This window comes from Labrus mixtus, chromosome 13, assembly GCF_963584025.1.
Source record: "Labrus mixtus chromosome 13, fLabMix1.1, whole genome shotgun sequence".
In the NCBI taxonomy this organism is placed as follows: domain Eukaryota; kingdom Metazoa; phylum Chordata; class Actinopteri; order Labriformes; family Labridae; genus Labrus; species Labrus mixtus.
In genome coordinates, this window is record NC_083624.1 from 15,416,527 (window position 1) to 15,443,413 (window position 26,887).

The 26,887-nt window shown below is 39.5% G+C and overlaps 1 protein-coding gene across 1 annotated transcript; it reads left to right on the forward strand.

Annotated features, from left to right (window-relative positions):
• The first annotated feature begins 16,475 nt into the window (after positions 1 to 16,475).
• Positions 16,476 to 19,137, forward strand: LOC132986532 (leucine-rich repeat-containing protein 3-like). The gene has a single exon (XM_061052987.1). The coding sequence runs from the start codon at positions 16,830 to 16,832 to the stop codon at positions 17,628 to 17,630; it is 801 nt and encodes a 266-aa protein (XP_060908970.1). The 5' UTR covers positions 16,476 to 16,829; the 3' UTR covers positions 17,631 to 19,137.
• Positions 19,138 to 26,887: the final 7,750 nt, after the last annotated feature.

Here is a 26,887-nt window from a genome sequence, read left to right on the forward strand (position 1 = left end):
AAAATTTGATCATCTGTTCCAATGTAACTGAGTTTAGCAGTGAGGCGTGTGAACAACACTGCAGACTGCAGGCTCTGTAAACAGACTGATGCTGTCTCGTGTAAACAGCTCCAACATTTGTCGAGTGTCCACTGATGTGTGTGCATCCACTCGTCGCATTAATAACCCAAATCTAGCCTCACTGCTCTGGTTTAAACTGGTCATCGGCAATGCACAGGTGTTGTTGAAATTTGGGTGAAAAGGATCGGTTGTGTGGAATTTAAAAAGTGCCAAAAAAATAAAAAATGAAAGAACATAAAGAGTAAGAGTAAAAGTTCTGTCAAAGATTTTGTTCTACTTCAATACTTACTTACTTGTTGGACTACACCAGGGATGGGCAACTTTGGTCACAGCAAGGGCCACATTCATTTAACTCTCACTGCCAGAGGGCCACATTGTAGTGCACAAAACCGATTACAGACGATTATGTCTCAAATTTAACTCAACAGACTTTCGTCTACTCTGCTCCTTCTACATGGAACATGTTGCAAAAAGATTGGAAAATAACTGAACTGATTTCTTTGAATGCTTTTAAATCCAGGCTGGGAGCACTTGAGTCGACCTCCTTTACTTGTAACTGTTTTTTATCATTTTAATTGCTACCTGTATGTTGTGAGTGTGACTGTGTAATTTTTGCTGCCTCTTGGCCAGGACTGCCTTGTAAAAGAGGTTTTTAATCTCAATGGGACTTTCCTGGATAAATAAAGGTTAAATAAAATTTAAAAAAACACATACCAGTGATCAATTATTATTATGGACATATTTCTGGTTTTCAAAAATTGATCTGAGGGGCCACGTTGAGAGTTGATGGGGGCCGCATGTGGCCCCCGGGCCGCCAGTTGCCCACCCCTGGACTACACTAACGAAGACCAAGACATACCCGAGACCAGAGTGCACCAAGACCAAGACAAGACCAAGATATTTAGGGATCAAGACCAAGTCAAGACCAGGACCAAGGCAGGGCGAGACCGAGAGAGGAACCAAGACCATAAATATCACTGAAAAGCATTATCAAATGTGCAGCAGGCATGTCACTCACTCAGGTTGCGAACGTAACTGGGGGATAAAAATGTAACTACAAATAAATTGAAGTTATTAGTTGTTTTAGAAAGGGTCGTTTTCCTTCTAATCACAGTAATGACGTGGAAAAACATTTTTGATTTAAAATCCAGAGTCCGCCCAGTCTGAGACAAAGACAAGACTGAGTAAAACGCTTTCAATTCTGAGACGAGACCGAGACCTTCAAAAAGTGGTCCCGAGTTTCGAACGATTTCCAGTGCTACAACACTACTTACTACCTTACTTCTCACCTCGTCTGACTCGTTGTTTCACTTGCACATGTTAATCTTGCCTTCTCCTCTACCCCTCCACTCTGACAGAAAATAAAACATAATGAGCTTTGAAAAGGAAAAATGTACAACAGAGTTCATTTTCTCTGCTTTCTTCCTTGGCTTTTTGACAGACGCCTCAAGTTTACGATTCACTAATTGGAGCCAAGCGTATTTCTCTTAATGCACCAAATATGTATAATGGGATTAGGATAAATAAAGGGTCAAAAGTGTCTCCTACTGTAAGCATTAGTTTCCTCTAAAAGAGTTAGTGCTGTTAAATGGATGAAGCCGTGTCAGGTCTGACATTCAGCCGGAGTGTGTGCACAAGAGACCGAGCCACAGGGGACCTTTTGTCCACAGGCATGTTGCAAATTAACGTCTGTGCTCCTAAGGGGCGACATGAGGTCACCTTGTACACAGCTCGACCATCCGTCCACACCACGTCTTTCATGGCTGTTCGACATATCGGCTTTCAAACAGCTGTTGATTACGCTCCCAGAGTCCCTAATTGCATTTAGTAGCACATTCACACATCTTTACAAGGAGAGATAATCCCCAAGCTAAACAACCGGCAATCTTTTAGGGCAAAGATGACTAGAAATTATACGTAGGATGATCATTGTGACTTTACAACATTCAATAACTCTATCATGAGTCTTTTGTCATTTCTTTTATTATAATGGAGCGAGACGATAGGACCTTCTAATACCTACTAATTTTAAGATTCTATGATTGAGTTTTTTTCTAAACCAATCACAGCTTCCAAAAAAAAGTGTCATACCTAGCAACGGGGTCGACCACGCCTCCTCACTAAGATAAAAGTTTCTGTCTCTTCCTCGCTCAGAGTTGCCCTGAGAGTGTTCCTAAATCACTCCTAAGATAAAAATCCTTGCTAGGATTTTAAAAGCTAAGTTAGGAATTCTCAAAAATGTTTATGAATATGGGCCATGGTGTTCATCTGAAGTATAAAGTGCAGCTTTGAGACCTGACTGATTGACTCATTATTGTTGCTCTGCCTGTCGGGGTCATGCAAGTACAGTGTATGCTGTCTTGAATGAAGTTCATCTGATGCTAAGTCTGTTTATTGGAGAAAAAAAATCCCATTACCCCCCCCCATATAAACTTTGATTTATTTTAAAGTTTGAATACTTATGATGGTCTCACATCTTTAGACAACACTCACTGGTTTCTAAAAGTTTGCATCAACAGACCTGAGGGGGCAGTGTGCCGGTGGAGGTGCTCATACAGGTAGAGGGGAGCCAGGTTATGGAGGACTTTGTAGGTGAGGATGAGGAATTTGAAGTGGCTATCCTGTGGGATGGGGAACCAGTGGAAGTTATGAAGGACGGGGGTGATATGGTCTCGGGGTTAACATTTCCAAAAGCTTTAATAGAAAGAAACGTTTTAAAGTTTCAAGAAGATTTGTTTGTCTGAGATGAGTAGGAGTAGAGATTTCTTCAGAGAAGAAGTGTGATCATCCTCTGTCACAGGTCGTGATGGGAAGGGAACCAGCAGGGATCCATTAGCAGACGTTAACGGCTGAGAGGGGAACATACCAGATTGGTTATTGGAAATGTCTTACAGAGGAAGGCTGTTTGAAGCCTTAAAAGTGAGCAACAAAAACATTAAAATCAAACAGGGAGCCAGTAAAGGGAGGCCAACGCAGGGGTAATGTGATCATGACTCTTTATACCAGGGGATGAGTCGGGCTGTAGAAACGAAGTGAAGTGTATAGTTATAAAACAGCTGAGAATAATCAAAACCAGTTACGAACTTATTAAGCCTGAGGAAACATGCCAAAACATTTTTGACTCTGCAATTAAAACAGAGATAAGATAATATAATTGATAACTGCAAACCAGAGATCTGTTTAAACCAGCAATTATGGCAACTTTAGCTTTGAAATGCTAATTAGCAAATGATCAAAATATTTGTACCTCCTGGAACAATGACCAACTTTCAGGCATTCTGGTTGTAGCCAGTTGTCGGTGTTGTTAGTGTGCGCAGACTTTCAGCCAAAACTTCCCGTTCCATGTGCTGCAATGAATTACCATCCAATCAGCAACTTGAGAAGTGCCCGTGTGTTCTGATCAAAAGTGAAGCGTGTTGAAGAGATATGACTACAAAATAATCTCTGTCACGTCTTGATGTAAGAGCACTCTCTGAAACAGTTAATGTAATGTTTTTCTTCTTCTGGTGTGATTAATGGCGGTTTGCATCCATAGTAGTTGCATTACAGCCACCGACTGTGTTGTAATAAATTAGTTTGACTTTGAAATACGTTGACACAGTCCACCCAAATTGATCCCGTTGAAGTACATTGACCATTTTATTACTCACACACAGACACTGAGTCCTTCTCTCAGTGTTGTTTCTAATTCCTCTCCAGTGATGTCACCAACGTCCAAGAACCTTCTGACAGCATCCAACACCATTTTAATCCTTTAAACAATAAGTTACACGGAAGCGACCTCACATACTGATAGCTGCATACAACAAATACAGACTGAAACTCAAGTGGACAAAACTACTTGGACTACAAGCACCATGTCACTTAAATATTGTGTACAAATTCATAGTTTTTACAAATTTTTTTGGGGTGCTTTTTATGTCTTTATTTAGAGATGACGATGATTGAGGACAGTGGCTAGAGTCAGGGGAGAGAAAGAGAGTGGTCAGATTTGAACCCTGGCCGCCTGCTTCAAGGACTGCAGCCTCCGTACATGACGTGGGCGCACTAACCACTAGGCTATTGGCGCCCCTAATTCATAGAAATTTGAACTTCTTAGTACTTTCCAACTGACTAGATCCAGATATGTCCCTTAAAGAAATGTTTCACTAACAAAAGCTCTACTTCCTACATAGTTTTTTCGAGGGCTTCTTTCGACCCCTTTATAATTAAACACACAAACTGAAATCGATGCCCCCACCTCGGTCTGCTTAAAAGCCTTTAACTGGACCTGCTGGTGGAATCAGCATCAGTGGAGGGTCAACAGCAGGTCAGAGATAATGACAAGATAAGCCTGTCAACAGACAAAAGCTGTGTGTGTGTCATTCATTTTTCATTGTCGATGCAAACAAAAGAAAAGGCATCTCATTGTCTTAAATCTGATGTGATGCATTATGGGAGTGAACGAGTCAGGGTCAAACTGTGAACGATCTCATTAAGAGAGAAATTATCGCCTTACTGTTTTTCTTTGCGAATGCCTGCTGTCCCTTAAAAGAGACACTTCTCTCCTGAGCATCCTCACAGCAGATTGCAAGGCATGCTGGGCAGTGAATGAGTCCAAATAAACATGTTTTCATCAGTTCATTAAAACAGTAGTTATTTAAAACATTTCCAAACATATAATTGGCATCTTTCATTCATGTTTTAAAGTTATAAAATAAGTGAAAAAACAAATATTAACAATAATTAACCAAAAATCGTCCTATTTTTTTAATTAACCACTATCTCATTTTAGAATCAGAATCAGAATCGATGTTTATTGCCAAGTACATTTACACATACAAAGAATTTGACTTGTTTTTTTTGCTGCATTTGATTCTGATGATACTTCTATATGACCTACAGAAACACACATGAGCATCAGCAAAATGGAGATGAAGAAGATTGACACTTAATTATTTTCAAGTTCTGCAGTGAGCAGTGTGTTAGCCAGTTAAGGGGAAGCAGGAGGATTTCATCATTAGAGAACACTACCCACACATGTTCATGGCAGGATCAGCAAAGAGACATAAATCAGAGAATTGACCGAATAAATGGACCGAGATAGAACATGGACACAAACATGAGTCATCCTTGGTTGGAAGCTGAAATGTATTCATTCCGTTTCCTGATTATAATGCGTTTCCTGTGTTCACTCCACAGAGGTCAAGGTGCACACTTCTATAATACAGGCAGCTCCTTTTATTCATGTTGGCCTTACTGCTGACCAAATGAACCATGTTAACTAAATGTGTCCTTCCTCATATTTCTGCAATGTAAACGCTGCCCTCCTTGGTTTATAATACCCCCCCCCCCTCCCAGAGGAGCGCCTGTTGATCCGTTTATTGTGAGTCTTAACTGTAAATATTAAGTTACACAGAGGCTTCTCTCTGTCTTTTTTTTCAGCTGAGACGCAAAAAGATTGTCAGGTCTGTCCCAAAGAGGAAAAAGAAACAACTTGATTCTAAGTTAAATTGAGGTCAGATCATTTCCAGTACTTTCCAGGGAGTCGGGAGAACTAAACCCAGATTGACATTTGACACAAGCACTTGGACTTCATCAGCACTATCAAGTCAAAGTCTGGTCCTGCATGTAAAGAGCTCACATTTTAATGCAGAAATCTGTCATGATTTGTTCTTGTTTAGTTTGTATTTAGTTTATTGCAGTGTTTACATTTCCTTCATTATTTTAATTTAATCTAATTCTTCCCTGTTTTGTGCCTTATTTCCAAGTGTAGTCTGCAGTGTTTCCGGTTTTATTTTGTAGTTTTTGCCAGTGTGTGTCATGTCTAGTGTTCCTTCCTCCCTTTGTCTGTTTTACTCTCCACTCTGATTGCCCCAATTAGTTTCACCTGTGTCCTCTCTCTCACACCTGTGTTTAATTACCCCCTGTATTTAGTCTGTGGGTGCTCCTGAATTGCAAAGTGCCTACACAATCGGACAGTAGACAGTCCCATCTAGTCGTGTTGTATCCTGTTAGGACCTACTGTTCAGTATGCAGATATTTGTTTCTACTTCTTCTGATTCATTCAGTGTAAAAGTGGCGTCATTAGCCCGCCTCATGTTAGTGGCACTCCAACTCAGATGTGATATGCTCGATGGCTCAGTACAAAACTTCACATTGCCTGAAAACAATTTAACAATTTTTTTTTCATCCTCGTTCGTTTTGATCTGGAGGCGCACAGCCTCTTTTACTAAATAAATTATCATTTTGTTGGATTGGCAACTGAGTCCACATCCTTCTTTTTTTCTTTTTACACATTGTGACAGTAATCATATTAGGGTTAATCAGTGCTTCAAGGGGAGTTGAACCTGTATTCCTTAAACATTTAAGATGGTGCTCATCCTCATGGCTCAGTTTGATTGTTAAGTTTTATCTAACAAAATGATTCTCAATCCTAAAGCTGCTATTTAGTGTTCAGAGAGACTGGACATCTACGTGGGAGTCATTTTGATTGGCAACTCTTTCAGCCCACACAAACGATGCTCTAATTTCGACGACTGTCTGGGCATCTCGGTGCCTACGTCAGTTTAAGCTTCTGTTACTCGGCCTTGTTGTGCTTCCGGTCTATCTTTGGGGACACTGTCTTACAACAAAAAAAAAGTGTTTTCAATGTCCAAAAATAACTTCTTACTTTATGTAACAAACAGAAATATCTGTCAGATCACCAGTGCAACGGGAGTCCTTCTAATTGGCTGAGTTTGTTGAAAGTGTTATTAGTCTACATAACGTTTGCAGACGCACATTTGACAGACAGATATTATGTTTTCCTTTAATAGAAAGAACTTGAGTCTTCAAATGAAACTCTTCTTTAGCTTCCCTCTGCTGAGACACTCTGAGGAGATTAAACAATGGCAGCCTTTGCATGATTCTGCATAAATGCAATAACTAAAGTATATAATTTAAAATTAATAAAGGAAGTTTAGTAGCACAGAAACACAAGCTATATGATGCTGGAGCCATATCAAAAACACCTGTCTGCAGGATTAATTTAGTTATCAGTTTTGGTCTCTTCGAAAATATCATTAGCCATACCTTAAAATTGGGATTTTTTCAGCCATGAAATTGTTGTCAAAATGGTCTTTGCCACAAGGAAGATGTCCATATAGGTGCAGGAAATGATTCTAAAGGTACACAGTCCATTAGCAGAGTGCTGAGCAGCTCTTCTGGAAAAATATTGGACTGCCTGAATACTGCATTTATCTTATTTTAGCCTGTGGCCTGAATCCTGCAAAATATTACTTTAACATTTTATCAATTTGGATCAACTTTATTGCACTCATACAAATGAATTGCTTTATTTTTTATATCAAGGCAAAGGCCAGCTGGGAAAACTTTATTAACTGTATTTAGAGAAGTTTTTTGTTTTTTTTTCAGCTGCAAATTATTTTTACAAGTTTACTTTTGTGCCTTTTTTTGGATGGGACAGGGAACATTGTGAGGAGAAGGTTGGGGACTACTTTCAGCAAAGGTCGGATTCAGACCCAAAACTGCTGGGGGGGCTGCAGTTTCTGTACATGGGGCGTGCAACATAACCACTAGGCTATCAGGTACCACATACAGCATATATATATATATATATATATATGTATATATATATATATATTTGTATTTTGATACAACATTTTTCCCCCTGTAGTGACTATCTAATGCTCCAATGTCCTAATTCAACTTTTAATCACTTGCATAGGTGTATGGAAAGGTGATGAAAGAGTGTTGCAGAGATTATATATAGGTTCGTTTACTGTAAGAAGTGTATGTTCTCACCACCTATGCCATCTGACTTCCTGTTCACCCTTGACCTATAAACTCTCAAACATACCAGCTGATTAACCCACACTATTGATTATCACCAGCGTCCAAATTCAGTGAATAGATGTCAATGTAAAACATGGTATTGAACGGCAGCTTACATCTGCATTAATACTAATGCTCATTTAGTTTGCTCACATGCTGCAGTGTAAGACAGTTCTACAGTAATATGTAAGCTTTGAATAAGGTGCTTGATTGGGTAATTTCTATTGGTACACATTGGTTCAGCATTATTCACATCATATTGACAAATAACACAGCACACTGTCTGATTAATCATGCTCTTCCGATTTACCTCACGCCATGCATCAACCCAATCTGTGTTTTATTAGCAGTCTTCCTGTCACACACAAACGGCTCTGGATGTATTACATCAGCTGATCAGACAGATACACCCCACCTCTCCTTGTGTAGACACTATGAGCTGCCACTGCTCGCTCGCTGCTTCTGTAGCTATTTAATTGTGATGGATCGTTTCAAACAAAAGACTCTACTCACCAGTTTTTTGAACCCCCCCCCTTCAACAGAGATGAATTCACTTTGTCAGTGATACACATGGATAAGTAAGTAGGCGACAGAGGCTTGAACTCTGCAGGGGCAGCAGACATGGGTAATCTGTCTCCTCTGGAGCATTTGGAGATTCATTAGTGGACAGGTGGATGGGACGATGAGGTGAAAGGCCTCCTGGAGACAACAGGACCTGTGGTTTTGGCCTCCTGAGTACTTTGTACCATGCAAGCAAAAACACACACCAAAACACACATCAGTACTTTATTTTGAGAGTCCGAAACAACTGGTCATACATCATCAGGCCTTTTCCCCTGCTTTTTTGGCAGTGTTGGATGAATGTGTTTTGCAGCCGGAGCTGTTATTAGCTGTCCAAGGAATTACAGCCAGGCACAAGTCATAATTTACCCACACTTGAATATAAATTGATGATGATCATTAGAAGCACATCAGCAAAGTACTAATCATGGAACAAATAGTGGAATAGGGCCATCTTATTCACGGGATACAAACATCCAACCTCACAGAATCAAAAGGCAGCTAGGACAAAACATGTTGCTTTTCTCAACAAAAGAAAGAAAAAAATCCTGACAAAGCGGAAACTCTACTGTGGCTACATTCATGAGGATAAATCGATACAAGGGTAAACCAAGTGCTGGTGTTCATCGAGATGGATAGCAAGTTTCTCTGCCTAGCGGGTTAAATTGATTGAGGAAGGTGAGCACAAGTAGCTGACGGGTAGAAAAAAAACGATGCTGCATCCCTCTGGCAGTAAATGCGTGATATTTTTGCAGCCGCCGTCACAGCTGTGCTCCAAATTCCTGACCTTGGCTGTCTTTTATCCGACTGCCACAGTCCTTCCTTTTCTCTCTTAGTAAGGGTGTGTTTTTGGCAGAATGAAACCAGCAGCAAGCCCTGTTATGACCCTTTATCTAATCAAAGGAGTGAATTTGTGTGTGTTCCATTGTGAGAGAATAATCAAGCTCAGCAGATATATCTTGAGCTCCGTCCTCCAGCCATTTGTATTGTCCCCGAGTCACACTTTTCTATTCAACTTAAACAGCTTTGGGCCTATTTCCAGTTTAGCATATTTATAGCAGCTGGAGTTGTCCTTTATTTGGATTAACCAAATGATAGATTCAGCCAGTTTGGCTCTGCTCTCTCTGCCTCCCAGCATGATGACTCCCAGTTTATCTTGCCACAGTCTGTGGGTGTTGTTTTTGGGCTAGGCAGCTGCTGAAGTGGTTTCACAGCATCACCTATGGATTCATCTATAAGTCCACAAGTACCTTGTGTTTATTTCACATTCATCCAGACTAAAACGTTTTCAGTTTACAACCGAGAACTTTGGTTACAGTTACCTTGCCTTCCCTCTAAACCACTTTAATAGAGAATGAGTAAAGACTTTGTTTTACGATGAAAACTCTTTGGTTGCACTTTTGTGTGGACAGGCAAAAACAGAGACTTCAGAAGAGCTGTAAAGGATCCAACCTTTGTAATCTACATACAGTAGACCGCTATGGCTGAACTGAAATGACAAACTGGTCAAAGGAACCCGGCTGTCGCCGCCCTTACCCTTTCATTTCTAAGCGTTACCCCTGTCACCTAAAACCCTCAACAGCTGCACCAGAACTACCTACAGTAACGTCCTGTAACTGGACCTATCATTTTAAAGGTAATTTGAAGTTTCTAGTCCCCTTTTGTTTCTTTAAATATTAGTCTTGATAGCTAAATCAGTAGAAATCATTACTCACATTTAAAAAAGTATTACTCAGCCGCTTGAGAGTCAGCCAGCTCGTTTGCTTTTATTGTACCACCACTGCCTACATGAGTTACTCAAGCGATTGCCTCGTCCTCCAGTGTTACTAGTTGTATTTAGTGTGCTACTAATTTCAAATGGACATTCAGAACCTGTTTACATTGATTCGTTTATTAGATGTTGCTAAAATACACAAAAGCTGAGATTTTGTATGGAAACAGTGTTTTCAAATAAAAATTCAGAAGTGGGGACAAACATGTGTGCAGTCTATTTTTATGGTATGTTTTATCCTCTTTGACTCCCCACAGTTACAGCAATTATGCCTGTAGTTAAAATAATAATACATTGGTGTTTTAAGTCTCAATGTTGCTCCGATGTCAGACTACCTGAGTGGTGAAAATGAATTTCCTTTGCATAAAATGTCAGTGAGACATCACATGAATCTTGGGAAAATTCATTATCCAACAGGGAAATTCATTTTTCACACAGCATGACATTCAGGGAGTACCTCAGCTGCAAGGAGCAGATAGGTAAAATAAGCATAGTCTCTTGCTTTCTCCCTCCAACAACATGACTTCCACTATAGCATGCCAAGAAGAAAGTGACCAGGATAGACCTTCCCTCAGCTATCAGCAGATCACTCACTTGATACTGCCACAGACTGACTCCTCTTTATCAGCAGCTGGTCGCTTCATTTATGTGTCCTGCATGTGGTCTGGAAACTTTAAGATAAATAGAAAAAACACAAAAATATGGTAAAGGGCTGATATCAACTTCAGATCCTATATCTTAATTTGGATCTACATATTTTCAATTATCTGTCTCTTCTCTGCAAGTTTGTTTACGTCTTGGCGTCATTTGCACAGAACTGATTCTTTAGTCCTTCCAAGATAACATCTGAGACCTTGATATGAGATTGGTGTGTTTTTACCGTCTACTGACACATTTTTTTTTCACCTGCTTGAGCTAATAGAATTTCCTGGGTGAAGGCAGTGAATCATGGAGCTGTTGAAACCTGACTCTCTTGTCTGCTTATTTATCACAGAACAATAAGGGTTTATGATAGTGAAAGCAGAAATAGACTGTAGTGCAGTGACCTTGGAGTTACTGTGTACACTTTTTTAGCTTCAAAGGGAAGTTGATAAAAAAGGATAAAAAAAAAACAACCATATCCATCAAATCTTAGCTAGTCTTTCTTAAAGATTTTTCTTTTCTAGAAGTACCCATCTATGACCAAGCGACAAATTATTTAGGGCCAGTACGTCTGCACTATGGCAAAGGCAAGGAGAACATTGGGATTCAACGCTTAATTTTTTCACAATATGATGATGATATTTTCTGATGTACCCTATGATTGTCAAGGTTGGTAAATCACAAGGGGTGAAGATCATAATGCAGTCAAGGATGTTTATTAGTGCACACAAAAAGGGGACACTTCGTGTGTCCAAAGTCCACAGAGTGCAAATAAAAAAAAAGAAAAACAACAAAGTCTGGCAAAAAGAAAAAAAAACAAAAGCCAACCCTCTGGTGGTGAAAAATTAAGTGATTAGGAAGTGCAAAAAACTGCAGTTCCTCCAGTGTCCACTTGAGGCTGGAGGCAAAATCTGAGGAATCCCTGTTAGGTCCCATATTACAATGCCCATTTTGACAGCAGAAATAAACGTGGTTACAGCCTGGATAACAAGATGAATTTGGTATCAATAGCTAATTTATTTAGTGATACATACTGTATGCTGGGTGATTTATTTTATTTTTATAACCCATTTGTTTTTTTATGTGAAATTTTGCACAATATTGCACAATTACAGGCATGGCCAGGTTGACTTACAGGTGCACACATCGTAGCTGTTTGCCACGAGGATTAAGGCCCGCCTCAGCTCCTACCCTTTGCCTGTTGCTAGGTTAACTGAGAATTAGGTAGTCAGCTTTTCCAATATGGCCACCACCATTGTTCGGCTTCAGAAACCAATGGGTGACATCACTGAGACTACTTCCATGTTTTATGATAATAATAATAATAATAATAATAATACATTTATTTAAAGGCGCCTTTCAAAACTCTCAAGGTCACCTAACAAAGCAGAGATTAAAAACAACAAAGTAAAATCGATAAAATTAACATTAAAAACACAAATGTACAGGAGGTGGTGGATTTGAGACCAGATGGAGAATGATCAGACTGAATATGCCAGTTTAAAAAGATATGTTTTGAGATGTGATGAAAAAAATGGAGAGAGTCTATATTACGGATTTGTGGTGGGAGGTGGTTCCAGAGGTGAGGGGCAGAGCGGCTGAAGGCCCTGGACCCCATGGTGGACAGGCAGGCGGTTGGTGCAGTGAGTTATACAGACAAAAGCTCAAACTAACTTGCTGTGTTGCAACAGGTTACTAGTAGTTGTATTTCAAAGTAGCACGTTCTTCTGTTTTTAACCTGTCTGTAAAATCTCAATTTACATAGTACATAATAACTGTATGAATGTTCTTATGTTAACAATTCTATTATATATACTGAAGAGACAAATAGATGCAAAATGTTTCTATTTTATTTAGATGATTGTGTGTTCAGAAGTTACTCTTGCAGCTAAGTCAGTGCCTCAGCTGGGTCACCCCAATCAAAAGAATCTGTACCAGCCCCTGGGTATAAGAGCTTCTTTTTGCTGCAAACAGCTTTATGCTTCCTGTGATACTTAAACAAATCAGTAAAGATGTGGAAACCCCCCTAAAAAAACAATTTGCTAAATGCTCGATGCTAAAACTCAACATTAAACTGGGGGAAACTGCAGAGTTGTTTGATAATTCTCCGGGGCTTTCTCACACAAGCAGTTTGCTGTGCAATTAAAGTAGTCTATTGTTAATTCCCATGACTCCCGTTTTGCTGTGACTGACAGTGAGCTCATTATGACACAATTTCACAGCTAATTACAAATACAATGTAATTAAATGCATCTTCATGAGACTGATAGAATGTCCCGGTAAATTGATCATACGACTAACAGCCCCATGGTAACCCCACACTCAAATCCATGATTGTGTACTAACCAACATTAAGCTCCAGTGAAGTGCCACATATAACCCAATTAATCACACCAGCTGGCTCACTGTGCGTTGGAGTCTGTGGCAGGACTGGCCCCATGAACAAGTCGCACTCCTCCGTAGCTCAAATGACACCTGGAACATTGGGACCAGCTGACCTACATATGAATCACAAGGGGGAGGGAGTAAATGGAATTGAAGCTATCGCTTAGACTTTCTGTAAGCCCATACTTTTTCAGATATATATTTTTTGTGCTCTGTTCAAGGTTATCTGGAAGATTGACTTGACTCTGTTTCTTATAACTGGTGTTACACTTAAACAAGAGTTATGAGGAAATGAGTCAGAGCGCTTTCCCGAACAAAAACATTTCATAACAATGTAACTTGCCTCGACAGTTTAGATTAGCTTTTGATCGTTAAGTTCTTCCAATGAAATTAAAACGACAAAGTTCTTCCACAAAGTGCGTTCATGTTCAGTCAATCTGACAAGGTCACTTGGGATGTGACCTCGTTTACTGAACTGTTGCAAATTATACTCATGTGGTGTGTTGACAGTTCTATTTTTATAGTACTAAATCAAGGAAATGTATGATACTTAGTTGTAGAATAAATCCCTATGAAATTATCTGAGTCTGAATTGTCTATAATGAGCAAATGCATAATTGTGAGGAAAAACACTTTTCTGTGGGTACAATTTCAGGTATATTCTTCAATGAAAAACAGCCACAATCACTTTGTTATAAACCGTGTATGCATTAGCTTTTAATGACGCAATCTTGTATTGTGCTCGCTCTCACAGTCACTGAAAGTCACAAAGCGTTAAGTGAGAAACAATCCCAAAACATTTAGTCTTCCTTGCATTCGGCATGTGTCTGTGGAATCAGCCTTCACAGTTTGATTAGGGCAATTAGCAGCAGAATACAGTGCAGAAGTAAGCTGACATCTTGATCCACTGCTGTGCGGATAAATCCCTAACATGTTGGCTCTTTGATCGTCTGTTGGATTCAGCACTTGGGGTGATTAAAGTAATCAATACATCACTGTTCAGTCTGACATGGGCAAGGCCATGAGGTGGGCTGTTTTACATTAGAATTGATTTTCACTTTTTAACAAGACTTTTCATTGCCATGTTTAGGAATAGATTAACATGCTGTTAAAAAAAAAAGGAAATGAAAAGAACATTTTTCTGAACATCTTAAAGACTTGTTCACCTGATTTACAACTAAACAGTCATTGCCAAAGCAGCTGCCATCTATTGTTTTGAACCCAGGAACAGTTTTCAGACTTAATGTTCATATTTGTCAGGTTAATTGTTTTAGAGAGGAGAAGACTCTGGGGAGAGAGGAGGTGCAGACAGGGCAGCCGAGGGAGGAGGACAAACAGGCAGTCAGACCGTGTGACAGCCAGGCGGGGGAACGGGAGGACGAGGAGAGCTGCCAGCAGAGAAGCAGTACCATTCCACGCGCAGCCGGGACTCCTTCTGGCGCCACGCGCGCCCCGGTGCGGAGAGAGAGAGGCGCGTGATGAGTCGGACAGGTGCGGCTCCTCGAGACGTTGCCAGAAGACCAACGCGACCAACATCAGCATCAACAAGTGTGACAAACGTGTTGTGTGTTATGAGAAGACATAGAAAGAACCGCATCTGGAGCGAGATTTGTTAACTTCCCCGCGTGCCGCTTTGGAACTTTACCTTTTGATTATTTAATCTTCTTTCCTGCACGAGCTGATTGTACTTTTCTATGTAAATAAATGACTTATTAAGAGATCCCACCGTCTTTTAAGGATATTACAGATGTGAAAAGAGCAAACTACAGGACCACCAACCTTTTACCCGCTTTGGCAGGAAACACCATCTTTTCTTGGCACGAGGAGGAATTTTAAAAAGAAACTAATGATTTTCATTCATGCCCTGCAAAATCTTTTCTGGTAAGTTACCATTCAGATACGCTACTATTATTGGAATCAAGTCAAAAGCTCATGTGTATATGTTCTTTTTGATACAAATAGAACCATGCGATTTATATCCGGAATATAGGGTATTCAAGACGCCTTGAAATTGTTAATTGGAATGAGTGAATCATTAGCCTGATACATAATATCTTTCCACAAGTTTTTTAAAAACCCTTTTTTGGTTTAAATAGCCTTTATTTTTTAAATCTTTATTTCTTAATTTTTTTAAGGATACGAAAGGTTTATTGTGTTATACTTTGGTAAAGAATTTAGTTTTTACTGAAATAAAGTATTTTGTTACTAAACTAAAGAAAAAGCCATGTTGATGTTGCCAATGAAGAGCCTTATTTCTCACCTTATTAAAAAATAGAGAAGGAATATTACAACGTATTTATATTCAATCCCAAACAGGGTACAATAAAATAAGTGCAAAATGAATAGTAATAATTGAATGATAGTGTTGCCATAGCATAACTGCAGGGTGTTTGAAACGCCCTTGTGTGTGTAGATGTGAAGATGCCACATCTTGTCCACACCTCATGCTGTGCTAAGGCTACTGTGAACGTGAGAGGCTTATTTAAGACTCCTGTGTTTGTGCATGGTTTTAAGCAATGAAGCCCAGACAAATAGTAAAAGGAGTGAAAATGAGATGAAGACACGGGCTCCATGGGGTGGGTGACCTCAAACACAGCGAGGGTCTCATTGTGTGTTCAGTTGAGCCCAGCAGAGGGTGTGCAGTGCTAAAGTGATGATCCTCCTTCAGGACAGATGGAGTAAATTTGGAGCCTGCAGCTATTCTTATCATGTGCCGCTGAATGAGATACAGCAGTCCTTAAAGTGAGGGAGCTGTGCAGAGAGAAGCTTTTCCTCATTGCTGGAGCCAAAGATGATGAATCGTTGCCATAGTTTTGTGTTTTTCTCTGTCTTTGTCCACGTATGGAATAATGCAGGCTAAATATGATTGATATTCACTACAGTGCACAAGCATCAGAGGATAATTCCATGTAATGTTCATAGTAAACAATGCAGAACAGCATTACCTGGTCCTAATTGAATGAGAGAAGGCTGCACTGTCGGTTTATGAGATTTGCGAAAGTGAAATGGATTTCTCTCAATAATCACATTATGCATTTGTAAACATTGTGGGAATAGCATTTACTCAGCTCAATTATATAAGACAAAGGCAATTGCCTGTTCACTTAGAAAATGACTTATTTTAGCAGGAGTCACTGGAGAAAGTTTCCATCCATTTCCATCCATTTCCATCTCCTGCTGCTCTTTAAAACTCTCATTATTGTGTTTTCTGTTGAAATATAACACTTTTCTTTTCTTTCAGGGCACACCATGCCATGCTGACTCCAGTGTCACTTGCACCGCGCATTACTCTCTGAGGCTTACAATGTTCTCAAAATAAACCTGGGATTATGTTTCCCCTGCTGGAATATGCTCAGTGAGCAGCTCGGATTTCGGATGACCTCTTTTGAAATCTTTTTCGAAAGATTATCTGAAACTCTGAAATCAAATAGGAAGGATTCTCTCAAGATAAGCCCTTTATATTCGTTTGAATGAACGGATGATTTGGGAATTTTGAAAGCTAATGAAGCTGCAAACATCAGCATTTAATGCGAAGGAACAGGGAAAACTATGATTTCTTTTGCCTGACAGGACTTCAGGGAGGTTGCTGCTGAATATGCGGATCTTTGCGAGGCATGATACGCCCAGGAAGCCCCCCCTCTGTCATGGCTTTGCCCTCTTCTGGGGCTTGACCTTTGTTTTATTCATGAAAAGTGTTCAAGTGAAGGCTTGTCCCACCACATGTCACTGTATAGAGAAGAGCGGCATGACTGTGGTTCAATGTATGTCTCGCAACTTGGAGAAAATCCCATCCGATCTTCCGAGGGATACAGTTGTCCTACTATTGGCCTCCAACCACATCACCCACATCCCGAACCACGCCTTCAAAGACCTGCACTACCTTCAGGAGCTGGACCTGTCCAACAATGACATAGAAACGGTGGACGTTGGAGCTTTTCAAGGTGTTTCTGACAGCCTCCTTGTCCTGGATCTATCAAACAATCGAATCGAAAGTGTCCCTAAAGAGGCATTTGCTCGCCTACGAGCAAAAATCAGCTTCTCGAACAACCCGTGGCACTGCGAATGCACGCTGCAGGAGGTCCTGAGGGAGCTGCGTCTGGACCCAGAGACGGTGAACGAGGTGATCTGCCACACGGCGGTGCAGGAGGAATATGCGGGAAAACCGGTAATCCAGGTGCTCGACTCAGGGATCAACTTCTGCAACTTTCACCACAAGACCACAGATGTAGCTATGTTTGTCACCATGTTCGGGTGGTTCACCATGGTGATTGCGTACGTGATCTACTATGTGAGACACAATCAAGAGGATGCCAGGAGGCACCTGGAGTACCTAAAGTCATTGCCCAGCAGCTCTCAGATTAGCAAGGACTTTGACACCATCAGCACTGTTCTCTAGCAGGGCCAACTTATTCATGTGATCCGTGTGGGTGTATTTATGTGAGTAAATGCATAGTTCTGTAAAAAATAGAAAAAGCGATTGCAAGACATAATCATCAGAGATTTTCCAATACCATTTTTTCTTCTCATCACGTTTCTGATAAGTGGGTTTGTTTTCTGGCAAATACTGAGAACCGTACCGATACCACTGAAGATTTAAAGTGAACAGCTGCATACAATTAGCCCTGTAGGATGTTATTTAATTGCATTGATCTTTGCCTTGTCTGGCTTAGAGAATGTATAACAGAGAATTCTGACTTTCACTGGTCTTGATTTAAGCCCCCGTAAAAATCAACGCTTAACCATAAAACAAGCAGGGTACCTACAAATGAGCTGAGTTAACGTGAGCAGTAACTGTGCTGGCAGCCCATTTCTGTGTTATGTCCCATTCTGTTATGTTGTGTCCCTTGAAGCGTCAGAGAAAGGCAGACTTTTAGCATCAAACTTCTTGAAGAGAATCTCAGATTAACATTACACTGTACTCCATCTATTTCAAAAGACACTGTATTTCATAAGGTGCTTAGGAGAGGGATGAATCCATCAAAAAACTGCAAACACACTCCTGCACACTGCCGTGTTGGCACAAATACTTCGGCAACGTCTTGGTACATTGTCAATGTTTTGTGCATTTTAGACTGTAATAGTTTTCTTGAAATTTTGGGGTTCCAGGACTTGTATTTTGTAGCAACGGCATTGAAACAGGTGTCGTAATTGTTTGATTTTTACTAGTGTCATCAAAGTTTAAAATTCTGGTATTGTGACAATCCTATAGTGAAAAGAACTGGTGAAAAAAAGTAAATTTTATTCTAATTAAACGAATTACAGTATCAGATCAGTGTGAAGACGATACAGATTCGGGTGATGTCTGCACAATGTGTTTGCATTGTTTCAAACATTAATTTAGATTTTCTTTCAAGGGGTAAATGTTTCTGTACTGCGGGACAGGGCATTAGTGATGGCACAAATAAACAAAACACTCCCAAAAGTTACATTTCCATGACAGATGATAGATCTAGACTTGTGAGATAAATGTTCCCACTGTGGTGTCGATCCAACAGTGTGATTGAATTTAGACAGAGACGAACGAGGACAGCTTCTGTGTCTCACAGTTACTTTGTATTGATTGATTTATTTATGTTCTTCATGTCACACTGCCAAGGTAACTGGCGTTGGTGAATAGGCTATATGACACAGGTCACAGTGTTAACATTCAGTTTGTGTAACTGATAGCGCTGCCTCAGAGTAAACTTCTGACCCTGGAAACTCTGTATCCTGGCGAGTAAAAGACAAAATGTTTAGAAAGAAACACATTTAGAAAGAAGCTGTACAAGCCTTTCAGCACCCAAATGGCAAGGTAATGTAAGAATGAGTGTTGTTAGCATGTGGGCTTAATTAAGGCATTGATGGCTCGAGGTAAAATATTGACGTTGACTGACAGAGATATGTAATGGTAGAGAGGGATATGAATGAACGTTACCTCTTGTTAAGTTAAAGTTCCCTCTTGTTTGTAGTTTGGCATTCTAAAAATGAACACGTCTCTCATTGTGTGGACTCATCTAATTCTGCAAAAATCAAGATATTTGTACTTTATTCACAGATTTATGCATTATACATCTGTAATGGCAATCAACAATGCCTTATTTACAGCAGCAGAAACTGAGCAAGATTATCATATTTAAATTGTGACCACCTGATGACAGTTAAGTCTGATATTATCAAACTGAAACCAATTCAGTGGAAAATAATCTTCCCTTCCCTTCGTCACCCCTTTTATTCAACACATTCATTATTAAAGCTCTATATTCATTTAACAGCCTGTAACAGTAGCGCTAACCTATCTGCTGTCTGTTGTCATTTTCACAGTAGCACAACTTTACCTCATGGCAGTTTGGGACAAAGTTTAAGAAACACATGTAGACTGTAGTTTCAGTCAGCACATACTGCAAAGAGATGTGTTGGAGGTGTGAGATGTCAACATGAAAGCTGTTTGTGTTTGAGGTTCTTAAGTCTTTCTTCTAGAACAGTGGTTCCTAACCTAATCTTGGATCCCCCTGATACAGTGCTTTAAAAAATGTACATTAATTTAATACATTTTCCTATCAGAATATGTCTACACACCAAAATACCTTTTTTTATACATTTCCCAGTAATGTTTTAACAAGATTTTATTGAGTATATGCTAAATAAATTCAGGTTGGTAACCAATGTTCTAGGAAGCCCTTTGATATTCACCCAGGACGTTGCTACTTAAACAAAAGGAACAAAATATGGTTATAATTGTATTTCTTTTAGGCAACAAACTATTTGGTTGTTTAACAGAAATGTAAAACTTTACAATAGGATGTAAAGAAAGGATAATATGTGTCATCAATTATAATAATCTGACTTTGACTTTTAGTTCTGCACAGGACTCGAATGGCTGTCTTTGGAAACGGTGAGCTGTTTGTTTGATTAATCAATTGAACCCTAGAGCTATTCCAAGACACGTCCTCAAGTCAGCACACATTTCACTCCGAACTGACTTCAACATTTGTGCAGATTGGTACTGAAAAGTAATTGTATTTTGTTCTTATAACTGATTCACAAACTATCTGCCTTGTCATTGTAGATCTCAATTTGTATCCTATGTCGAGTTAGCGCCTGTGTAGGGCTGGCATTGGGTGTTTTATAAATCACATGTATGCAAGAACACATCCTGTAACAATGTGGTAGATTTTTCACAAGTTATTGTTGGTTATTATGAACCAATAACTCAGCACTTCCTGTGTAGGACTAACAGGACATCATAGGCAGTTACTGCAAAGTTAAGAAAAAGCCATTATGAAGAACTTTAAAGGAAAAGTACAGGTAAATACAGCTTTGTATACGCTCAAATGTCAGAGTTAGAAACGTGGGGTCGTCAACAATCAGAAATGTCAAACATCAACAAGAGTTTATTTGTGAAACACTAACAAACCATGAATTGCTGAATTATGATGCCATAAAAATAACAGCTTTTTGTTTGATTGTAACGAAACAATGTTTGTTTGCCAGAAACTAAATTACTTTTAATTGTATATCAGTTCATTTTAAGTGCCTCATCTTTGGGAGAGTGCGCTAAGATGGACAACTGTGTCACAAGCCCGCCCCCCACCAGTCTCACCATCTCAGATTCACTTACAGCACATGTGTAGCCAGTTTGTCTGAATGACAGGAGTCATTGAGGTGTTAAAGACGGATTCCCTGGGTGGATGGATTATTCCAAAAGAAGAAAAATGAGGGCCAAGAGACAGCGCAAGAAACTTTTTTTTTTTTTTTTTAAGTTGCTGTTACATATGTTGATGTGACTGACAGTACGGGTGTTAATGTGGTAATTCACACTCATCTATCAGACCAAGCAGGTTCAAATAAACACAAATCACCTAATCCAGGTGGAGAGTCGTCTTTACTATCTCGTTTGAAGTATTGTTGCTTTATTTGTTGCAGGATAGATTTGTCTCCTTGTAGTTTTGACCTGTCATAAATGATGTTTGTGCTGACCGCCGTGTAAACAACTTTTGCAATCTAAAAGAATGAACATACCATACATGTTTTATTTTGTTAGTCATGTTATTAAGCTCAACACATCTCCACGTGTCTGGACGTCTTTAAGAGCTGTAGTGTCTTTTCTTCGTCGGTAGAAGATCTGGTCTCTGAGCTGTCTGTTTCTGTGATGGAAATTAAAGGGCTCAAATAATTACGTTTGTGAAAATAAGTTGTGTCCTTTTGTTTTTTGGATTTCTATAGAAACCTTACCAGCATTTGAAAATAAAAAAAAATATTTTCCAAGTTCGGCCTCCTTCATCTGTTCTTGCACTTTGACCTCAAAATCAATGAAGAGTCAAATACTTTAGACGTGAAGTAAACTGATATCACACTTTACCAGTTTTACCCTCTGTCAGTCAGATTCTTCTGCAGCCTTGCCCTTAAAGGCATGGTTGGTCATTTTCTCCAGATACACTTTTTAAGATTTTGGTTGAAATTGTCTTTAGGTCCTGACAGACATTAATAACTCGTGCTCTGAAAAAGGAACAAGGAAAATCCTTCATCTGTAGCAGTTGTAAAAAAAAGACTGTAAAACCTTCAACCAATATCTGCCACGAGGTGCCAATCTGATGAACCAATCACGCCTCCCTGTCTCCCTGCTCACTCTCTACCCCATGCATGAACAAGCCCACACTCAAAGCACGTCACTGCTGACCGAGTTTATACTGTGAGTTTGTCGTTGGCTGTTGGAGTAGTAAAATAGTCATGTTTTTTTTTTGTTGCATGTATTATGGTAGAGTTTAGTGTTTACTTCCCGCTGACTGAGTCATGAGACGACGTAGTTTCTACACAATGCAAGCAATGAGCTGGGGTCCGCTTCTCAAGCAACGGCGCTTGTGCATGTAAGTGAGGGGCGAGGGAGCACAGAGGGGAGGGGCTGGGTGCAGATGAAGCACTGGGGGAATGCTACTTTCAAAATCATGCTAGTTTTCAAAAATTACCAACCCTGCCTTTAAATAATAGCTTATCACTTTTGGTTCAACTAACGATTTAGCTGCAGAAGAAACAAAAAAAGATCTATTACCTGTTTTTAAAAGCTAAATATGAATTCTTGTTCATGTAAAATGTCACTGATGAAACCTCCACTCTGGTTAAAGCCATTAACAATCATTAAAATGTGCTAAAAACTAATGGATATTCAGGGATTTTTTTGGCTCAAGTTTCAGTTACTAGGAGATTTCATGACAGAACCGAGTGAGCTGGCATCACCATGATGACTAATAACTGCTCCTCCATGCAATTGCATCTCCACATTGCAGGGGTCCGGAGGAGCTTGTTCTCTAATGAGTGGGCAAGCTTTTGGCTTTTCCAGCCAGCAGTTTGAGTGTACAGCGTGGAGATCGATAAAAGACTCATTACCGAAGACAACTTGTGCCTGCTGAATCGCTTTTAAAGGCCACCGCCACTAAAGCTCTGTGACCTACTGTAGCAATTATTGCAATTGGTGTTTCCTGAACCTTCAGCAACGCTCTGTTTGCAGAGACACAACCAAAGTGAGCTTGCTGAAAATGTAGTCTAACATTTAAAATTGCAACATTCATCCTATTTCCTTTACTTGTGTACTGTAGCTTTTTTTAAATACCATACAACACGTTGGCATGGATGATTCAGGAATGTCCTGGACCGTGCAGCCTGCAATGTTTTGTCTTCTACAAGATCTACACAGGGTGACTAAGGTATGGTTAAGGCCTGGGAAAAAGAGTTGATCTAATTATTGTTAATGTATCATCAACATGTTTAGGTTGAATTCCTTATGTGTTTAATGATGTAAGTTAATGGTCCATTTTTGTACAAACTGTCACTTTAACTTCGGAAAGTAAAATTCAGTTGTTTTGTCACATGCCAATTAGTGTCTTTTTAACAAACACATTGTAGCGTCTGTTAGGTCGATGTCAAACCGTCATTTTGATTATGTTAAAACACAAAAAACTTAAGGATAAGGTAGGGAAGAAATCAGGGGGTTGGGTTAAACAAACTCTGTTTTCAGTCACCCTCGACCCCCACACTAAACGGGTTGTAAGTCTTTCTACTCTGTAACAATGTGAAGTTTCTCGTAGTGTCTAATGGTGACACAGATCGTTTTACATTAGTGTTAGTTGAAATCCTGTTGCGTCTCATTCAGATCCTGAAGGTGTGTTTGTATGAAAGAGAGACTTCCATTTCTGCTCTTTTACAGAAATGGAAGTTTACATTGCCTACATAGGGATTGCGATATAAACCTTACCTTAGGAAAACAATGTATTTGTCACTGTTGTTAGCTGTGACACTGATCATTCTTCCACGACTCCTCCAACAGGAAAAAGCTTATTATTGACTGACTTCATTATAATACAAGTCTATTTTGCTGCACTGTGAACCACTCAGCGGCTCTATTGAACCCCAGGTAGCAGGAGCTCATGCTACCATAGAAACTTTATTTGATTAATTGACCATGGATGGAATTTTTATGCACACAAAAAACTTGTTAAGATTAAAATTGTCATCATTGACATTAATAAGACTAAGAAGACTAATAATCATGCTGAATGCCCCAGAAGAGGACACGCAGGGTTAAGATTCATTAAGTGCCATTCAGACTTTTGTAATGTTTTTTTTTTTTACCAACAGACTTACCTAATCATTTTGTGGTCTTCTACAATCAGTGGTTTTTAACTGGTGGGTCAGGAACCAAAAGTGGGTCCCGGAGCTGTTTTCAGTGAGTCACAAGCGTGTGCCTGGAAAAAAAACCTGGTCTCAGACGTGTTAGTTTTGGTCAGTTTCTTGCTTCCATCAGATGTTTTGCAGCGTCTGAGGCAAAAAACAGATGATGGAAGCTGCAACCTGCAAAAAACGCACAATTTTTCATTAAATCAATCTGATTGGCTGAAAAATATATAAATTTGGGTCACGATTTTTCAGGGAGGAGTTTGTGGTGGGTCCTGAGGCTTGACAAATTTGGAACCAATGTTCGACATCGATATTCTCGCCTCCAATGACAACACAATGTATTATTCTCCTCTGCTGTTTAACATGTAGACCCACACACATGTCTACAATGTGACCTGTTCTTTGACCATCCTGTGTTTATTTATACAGGTTGTTTGCTCTTTGCACCATCTGTCCATTGGAATATCATTTACATGTTAATGAAAGACCCCCCCAACTCTTCTCATGAGGAACACAAGAATACATCCAACCTCTTTATGGAGCCCTGTTGGATTGGAGGGACGAAGCTGAAGTGACATTTAACAATCTAGTTAACAATTCAGTGTGTTGTTATGGATCCTTTATTCCACTTATATCAATGCTTGAATACCTCTATCAGGTCAGTATGGTCATAATTCAGATTATTTGAGTGCTTATCCACTGAACAAACCTGTTGTCATTAAAATATTGAAGTAACTGGACTTTAAAAACCTTATACTTCAATCATATTCTATTTAATTATAACAGCTATTGTACGTATCACAGAGATGAATCCTTTTGTCATTCTGGTGTGTGCGCTGTTAATTGTTTGGTTTGACATTGGCCCAGTGGCAGTGACGCATTAAAAATACCTATTTTTAAACACACAGTCTTGTCCCTGATGGTCTATTTTGCTGTTGTGGGTCATATAGAGACGTCAGCATAGATTTCAGTCGGGTTAATGAGCAGTTGAAAACTTCTCACATTAGGTTTAAAGTGGAACTTTGTGCTCAGGGATGAAATAACACAACCATTCAATAATGTTTGCTTTAAACTGAGCTGCATTTAGAGCAGAATGTTAGTCTCCATCTGAAGAAAAACAAAACTTATTATAAAAGAAAAAAAGTAATTGCCTGCATGGAAATTCTTCAGACTGAGTGCAATTATCGCTGGTAACAAAGTTTTGGGGAAGTTTAACTGCTGTTCAAGTTATTTTCAGTGCCATGATCACAAGTACCAAAATAGAATTTATCACCTCTATAATGAAGCGGAGGCAAAAGTCTTTGAGAAAGCATGGAGATGAAACTATGCCTGATATTAGATAACTCTTTAAAGTTTAAAGGGAAATTTGTTTTTTGTTTTTCAGTTGACCTGACCAGACCTTCACGGGATCACTGCTGGGAAAGCAATTTGTACCTGGTACTTGGATCAAAGCGCTTTGAGAGGTCTGAAGTCTAGAAGGACTTAAAAAAAGTGTTTTCAATTTAACAACCATTTACCTGTTCTCACTTTTGGTCCTAAGCTTCTAATTAAGATACTTGTGTGCCCCTCTAGTGTCATGTCAGGACACGGTCCAAATGTGTGAAATGTTTTGCGTTGTTCTGAGCTGCCAAGTGGAATATGTATTTCATATGACAATAACAATCACAACGCCCTGACAGAAAAAAAGCAGTATGATAATGGATGGATGGATTTTGAACATACTTGAAGTATAAGTGAGTGAGAGCAGCTATTTTACTTTGGGATCGATGGTGACTAAAACTTTGTGTAACTAGAATCTGACTCATCTAAAGCTTCAGTACATTGCAAAGTCAGCTAAACAGTGTAAAGTAAAGTCTTCTGTCATGATTCAGAATGTTTCCAAGTCTGCTGTGTATCATTTCAGGCAAAGTTCTTCTAACGGAACTCAGACAAACAAGTATTTAGGTCCTTCTTGAACCTACCTGGAATCTGTGTCTAATGAGCTAAAGCCAGAGTTCAGTCCTGAGTTTCAGCTTTTATGGTTTCAGTTGTGTTTTTGTGGTCTGCTTGGGGACATGATTGCTGCCACTCTGTCAATGTAAGCAAAGACTATAGTCTGCAGTTAAGTTCATATACTTCACTGGGTAATTTAAATTCACATCAGACTTCACGATGACATGACCAGTTTTTGTTTCGCTCTGAACTTGCGTCCATATTCATGTATTCTCTCTCTCACTCTTGCTCCCTTTGGTCGAAGAAGCACCACCCTTTCATAGTATTGGATTTATATTCAGTGCAGTGATGTGTTTGGTTACAGAGGGACACTTAAAATGACACTCTGTGCTCCCTGAATCACCTCAGTGTGTTAGCATGTAATTAGCACACCATGCCGCTACTCAGGGATGGAAATGATTCTATCTTGTATAATTGAATCTTCCTGCAGACAGTACCAGCCATTTCTAATTTGAATTAATAAATTATACTTGTCCATCCCCTCTTAAATTTTCCTTCACCTTATTCACCTTAAATTTGCACAAAGCCATTGAAATGATAAAATAATTGAATGCTTATGTGTCCCCACAGTCTTGTCACCCTTGGAGTTGTCTAATTTTTCTCTTTGTGATCATGAGTTCCCCTTTTAGTTTTACAATTTATTTTTATTAAGATGTCGTTCGAAATATTTTGATCCTTTTGGGGAAATTGTCAATATAATAGGCGGCATTAAACTGATCCTAGGCCATTCCTGCAAACGTCACTTTTAACTTATCATGGTTATTGGCTTCTTTCAGGTTTGCACTTGAAAAATAAGAAAACTTGTATGCAACTTTCCCAATTTCCCCTTATTGTGACGGGACAGAACCTAACACTGACCTTAAATGTAAACACCATCCATTACGCGTGACAGTTCTGGTCATCCTCAATCATCGGTAGCAGTAACCCCTCCTGCAGTTCATCAACCTAAAACTCTCAGGTCTCTGGTTTGAACAGTGTGGGCTGTTTGGAGGGCACAGGCAGCAGGTGGCAGAG

What these genes read in the sequence shown, in the direction of transcription:
- LOC132986532 (XM_061052987.1), top strand. Translation starts at nt 16,830, where the DNA reads ATGCGGATCTTTGCGAGGCATGATACGCCCAGGAAGCCCCCCCTCTGT.